Source organism: Barbus barbus, assembly GCF_936440315.1.
Source record: "Barbus barbus genome assembly, chromosome: 18".
Lineage (NCBI taxonomy): Eukaryota > Metazoa > Chordata > Actinopteri > Cypriniformes > Cyprinidae > Barbus > Barbus barbus.
In genome coordinates, this window is record NC_136746.1 from 26658599 (window position 1) to 26664982 (window position 6384).

The 6384-nt window shown below is 37.1% G+C and overlaps 1 protein-coding gene across 1 annotated transcript in view; it reads right to left on the bottom strand.

Moving 5' to 3' along the window:
- LOC306884602 (MAM domain-containing glycosylphosphatidylinositol anchor protein 1-like) overlaps positions 1-6157 on the bottom strand; it is a gene marked incomplete at both ends in the record, with an annotated part of 214579 nt that extends 208422 nt beyond the window's left edge. The window contains one exon of the mRNA XM_079440601.1: positions 6091-6157. Coding sequence (XP_079296727.1) covers positions 6091-6157 — 67 coding nt within the window. The remainder of the gene's footprint in view (positions 1-6090) is intronic.
- Between the last annotated feature and the right edge of the window lie 227 nt (positions 6158-6384).

The following is a 6384-nucleotide window of genomic DNA, read 5'->3' on the forward strand; positions in this document are numbered from 1 at the left end:
GTTGCTAAAGTAATTTTGTTTGTAAAAGAAGTCTCTTGTGCTCAACAAGGTTGCATTATAAAAGACCTGTTTTCTATTTGAATATATTGTAAAATGTATCATTACTCCAGTCTTCAGTGTCACATGAGCCTTCAGAAACCATTATTACAATGGTTAACGTATACTGATTTGCTGCTCAAGAAACATTTAATATTATTATCAATGTTGAAAACAGTTGTGCTGCTTAATGTTTTTTTGTTGAAACCGTGATACATTATTCTTTTTATGAATTCTATGTTAAATAAAAACTTCAAAAGAACAGAAATATTTTGTGACATTATAAATGTCTTTAATGTCACTTTTGATCAATGTAATGCATCTTTGCTGAAAAGGGTATTGATTTTCTTTTAATAAAGAAAAACCTTACTGACCTCAAACTTTGGCACAGTAGTGTAGTGTAGTGTATTGTATGTTATGGGATTATAACATGTACTGTAGGTCAAAGGTCCCGGGTTGTTGTGGAGTAGGAGATAATGGATGGCAGACTGAGTGAAAAAGCAAGGAATCGTATGAATGACAGACTCCAGTTTTTCTTTCTGGAGGATTCTGATAAACAGGGATTACAGGGCAGTTTCTGACTGACAGACAGCAGCCATCTTCATCCCAAACCCTTTATTCCAGTCCACACACCAACTACTAGGAAAAGCTAAGAGGTGGAGAAGCGCTCCTCCTCTAAACTAGATACCTTGAACCAAACTGCCATTGATTAAATTTGACACATAATATATACAAATGATGCCCACAGCCAGGTGAATGTTACGCTTACACCAGTCTTACGCCCTCCGTCTATATACTCCTGTCTCTCATCGTGACCTTTCCACCAAATCACTTCCTGAACAAATACCTGCCAGAAACTGATGTTTTTGACCACAAAAAAAGACATACACATCTCAAACACATGTAAGAGATGAATGAGAGGAGTTGTGTTGTATTATTGAACACAAGAGCTGGTCTGAGAGAGAGCGAGGCCTCAGTTATGCTGTACCAGACATCTGCACTTTTGAATAGATCTCTCATAACCTTAGTGTGATTTGAAAGAAAGCAATGAAAGGAATATGTCGAAAACGACACTGAAAACAGTTATACACTAAAAATAAAGCTTCTTCGTTTAACATTTGAATATAATTGTGACTAGATTCAGATTGCCGTAAAACGAAAGTTACACAATTATTTTTATGACTGAACATTGCTGACATTTTCAAATACTCAAGTTCTAGTTCTGATCTCTAATTAGTTCACACTGTATGCCTTTGTAATTGGGAACGTTTTTAAAAATGCTTTCTTGTTTGACTTAGGGTTATGAAGCTCTGTTCAAGAGCGTTTGACATGACAAAAGTATCCAGTGTGAATCCACTGGGATCAGACGTAGCGCTTGAGTACTTGGATGTGTCAGTATGCAAAGTGAACTATTACATATTGCTTAACCCAGGGTTAAAAGTGGCCTTAACTAGGAGTTTAAAGGTGCCATAGAAAGCATTGATACAATATTTTAAATTGTTCTCTGATATCTACATAGAAGGTATGTGGCTTAGGTAAGGGCAAAACTTCTCCAGAAACCGTTCTCCAAACATTATATACATATACATTTCAATACTTTCTCGAGCAGTTATATTGTTGTGTAATTATACTGTAAATAATATGCAGGCATCAGGGAGCTGCTATTAATATGCTGGGCATTGAAACTGCTTTCGAATGCATGATCGCTTTTTAGTTTCACTTTCGCCTTCGAGATTCACGATCGCACAAACTCTGTTTATACCATGGAGCGGCAGTACTTACTACACATTTTACAAGATCAGATGCTTATCAGTGGTGCTCAGGATCTGTAAATCATTCATCATCATCCTCAGTCATCTCTCCTTACTCCGTTTATGTGGTAAGTGAAATCTTATGTACTGTAATGTAACAGGCTACCGCTAGCAAGGAGCTAACCATGTCCCTTTAGTGGCTGGCGTTATTTTATTAGAACACGTTATTTGCTTTCCGTGTCTTTCTGAATACAGACACCAACCCATCCCTGGACATCACATCCCCTGCACAGACTGGAACATAACATTTATTTCCATGATCTGCCATTTTTGCTGTTGTCCTCACTTGTTTCTTCACAATACCTGCAGAACTTCTGCTGGTTCAGCTGGCGGTTGGCCTAGAACATGGGCGGGTATATGCAAAGGTTGGGGGCGTAACTATTAGTGATCCCAACTGTAACATCACAGTCGGTGTTATGTTCTGATTCGCCTATTTTTCAGTGGTCTTTTGCATTCACGAGATTTACATAAGAAGGAAGAAACAATGGTGTTTGAGGCTCACGGTATGTCATTTCCATGAACAGAACTGTTATTATTCAACTTTGCCAAGGTAAATACAGTTTTCCATTCTATGGCACCTTTAAAACTGACATATAACCTATATGCAGGTACACCTTTGAGCCTTATTTACTACTAAGGTTACAAAATAATGTCACAATGCAAAGAAAAAAATACTTTTATTACAACATTAATGGTCTTAATAACATGATTAATTTACTTAAAAATATAATAAATAATATTTTAATGTACACTAAATAATTTTTAAATACAATAATTTTAATATATCATGTAATCATTTTAAAATAAAATAAAATATTTTTTAAAATAGAATTAAAATTGTACTTGTGATGGTCACTGGGACAGTACCATCAAAGGTACACCATTGTGTCTTATTTACCACTAAAGGGGTGCAAATAAATTTCACAATGCAAATCTTAATGAGGTAAAAATTAAATTAAATTAAATTAAATTAAATTTTAAATACAGTAACCCCGGATATAACCCACACTGTCAGAAAAAACTGCAAACATTGTACTTTTAGACTGTATTGGTTCTCAGTGGGGTTTTTTTCATCACGCTACCCCTATAAGCCTTTTAAAAAATCTAGCATAAACACAATGTTGCACGGATCTTTTGGAGGGGAGCGGCAAGTTCACAAAAGCAGCTGTGATGCCATCCGCTGAATCTGTGCTATTCAATGGCGTGGATCTTCTTGATGAAACAGTGCAAAGTCAACGGTCTGAAGAAGAAAGATTCAGAGGAATTGGCATTCGGTGCTGCTTTACAGAAGCCAGAGAGCCAACTGCTATTCACACACGCGAACGCTGCCACTATTTCCCCGCAGCATCTGTGCACACCACATTGAGAACCACTGCTTCAAAGTAATAATATTCATACTTTAAGCACTAATATGTACCCTTTAAGATGCTCATTTGCATCCTTTAGGGGTAAATAAGGCACAACAGTGTAGCTTTGAGGGTACTGCCTCTGTAAAAGCAGTTGCACCCCTAAAGTTGCCATTTTACTATTTTCTCTGACAGTGCAGAATAGCACGAAATGCCCGTAGTCTTTTTGGATAGTCTTTGATGATATTTTCTTCCCCCTGCCCAGATTCTCATGCATTAGTCAAAGCATGCCAACTGTTCACTCTCACAAACTCTTTGTCATGTCCGCCTGTGGACACGCACACATCACCTTCTGTCCATTCACACTGCACACATTAACCCACTCCTCTTTGTGTTTGAGTCACCATTCACCGCTGACCTATATCCAGACGTAAACCAGGTGAAGATATGCTCAGAGGTGCTTTCAGTGTCATAAAATTCAGCTTCAGGGCGGATCTCCATGGATCCCCGGGAGAGTCCCCTTCGCTGACACATACACGCCATGGGCCGCTAAAGCTAAAATAAAACTGCAGTCACCATAGGGCAAACATGCTGACCCACAGGTTAATAGAATTTTAGCAGAGTGAAAAACACACACACACATTAAAAACTACACAGTGAATAAGCATCAGCAGAGAACTGTAGAGAAACACAGTACAGATGGGAAGAGGAAGATGAAAAGAGTGACAAAGCAGAGAAGAGAGAGACAGTGCATGACAGGCCATGAGAAAAAAGCAAGTGAGAGAGATAGTCTGATGAGATAGTAATGAAATCTATCAGCTGCATGGAGAAACACAAACTGGATTCAATGAGAAGAAAGCACATTTGTGCAGGATAGAGAGAGATCTTCTGAGAGGGGGGGGCATAGAAAATTTTCAACAGAATATTCGGGTCATATTTCATCCCAAAATTAAAAGAAAAAATATGATTTGCTAAAAGAAAATGTCAACATGAAATGCCGTTAACATTCATAAAAAAAAAACTACCCAATTATTTAGGGCAGGATTTTTTAAATTGGCTGAAAAGGAAAGTTGTTGTTTTTTTTTATAATATACACAGGTTATTTATGCACAATAAGACCAGAAACATTATATTATAAAGTAAGCATGGTCATTATTCAAGTTGATTTTTGCATCATTTTAGTAGCTTTTTTCCAAAGCAAACTGAAAAAAATTATATATTACTGTATTACCAATAATTATGTGTCACACGTCACAAAATATCACCAAAACGTCACAAAAAAGGTCTCAACAATATGCTTCATTTACTTACAAATAATAAATATGAATAAATGTTAGTATATAATAAAATATCATTTTAATATTTAATAAATAAAATATAAAAATAAGTTTTAAGACAAAATAAAATACCTAGATGACCTGGGCATGTTTTGTGAAATGAATCCAGTTAATGTAAAACATCTTAAAACAGATTAAAGTCACGATCACAGAGAGTTAACAGCCCTCATAGCAGAGACATAAAGTGGGAAGAGGAGTGTGAGTGAAGTCTCGCTCACTCTGGGGCTTTGCCGCCCTTAATTAACTGAGCTGGCATTCTCTCTCACACCGTAAAGACGGTTCTTACTCCGCTCCCAGCAAGGAAGCCTTCACAACAAAATTAAACTTGGCGCACTCGCATGACTAAAAGTAATAAAGACTAAAAAGGTCAGTCAACATTGTCTTACAGTGATTGGGATAGAAACGCATGGCGTGACATTAATTTTAAAAGTCAGGTGAGACGGCATGTGCGTGATGAGATATGAAGATAAGAAGACGAGGGTGTGAGAGAAAGACGTCATCCAGCTACAGATAGAGGACTTATAGAGGACTTAATAAAGTAAATTAATATACTGGGTAAAGGAAAAGCATACAATTTCAACTATTTATTTCTAAAATAAATCATTTTTAATTCTCCTAATGGACCAGCAGTCTACACAAGCAAAGGCAAATATTACATTTGCATTCTTTATTTCTTATATGGAACTAAAACATTGCTGCTTTTACACAAAGATGGCTATATTAATGCAATGCAGATATTACTGAATCCCACCAAAACGCCATGTCTTAATCATATTTGTGACATCACGGCTTTATTACACAAAAATGGATGAAAATCCTACAAAGAGTTCACCGGTGTTCACTTAGTTTTCGAGCTTTTAACATCTCAAAAGAACAAATAACAAACCAAATAACTTTTTGCCAATAACATGGCACAATGTCCCAGAGGCTCTAAATGCTCTCTCAATATGACAAACCGAGACAAGTGTTTCTCTCTTCACCACACATTTAATTGAGCTCTTTAAGTCCTTTCACAAACTGACAGTAAGTGCAGTAAATGCAGAGGGTACACCAATATAAAAAGATTAATTATGCAAAGAAGAAATCATTTTTGGCAAGCACCGAGGTGAATGAGTGTTATCCCAAAAAGAAATTACTTCACATTTACGCGAACGCGACCTTGCAGCAAAATAAATGGAGAAAAACCGTGAATCAAGCTACAGTCTACAATTATCACAATCATGTGATGTAATAAGAGTCTTGATAATGATCTAATTGAACAGAGTCGTTGAGTTTGTGTTAATAGATTGATATCGCTCTGCAAATCTGTCATACCTGCTTGCGATGACCTACCACTACTTTAATCTCTCATATCTGAAATTCCAACAGGCATAGCATCTCTCAAAAGAGAGAAAAAACAATGTTGGGATGTTGAATGTGCTGAAAACAAGGGTGGCACAGTCTTGTCATGCAGGAAATACCAAGATCCTGTAACAGGATGCCCGGCAACCACTGTAGCATAACTCAGGTGAGGCTAGACACTCAACCCCTAACCTTAACATTAGCATATTTTCTCCTTACCGTAAACTCCTTGTGTTTGCACGTAGCGATGGAATACAGAAAATAATAAAATCCAGAAAAGCTCCATCTTCAGGTGCGATCCCTCATTACCTGCAGGGAAAAACAACGATATCCAAAATCACTGCACAAGGCACCACAGCACAGCACGAGCTCAGCATTCAAATGAGTGCTCCTGCAGCCAGAATCATGCCATCATCATCATCATCCTCCTCATCAGAGATTAAAGTAGCCTAACAAAACATTATTCACCAGTTGAAGTATTTTTATCCCTGCATTGTTCCAGTGCACGCATGC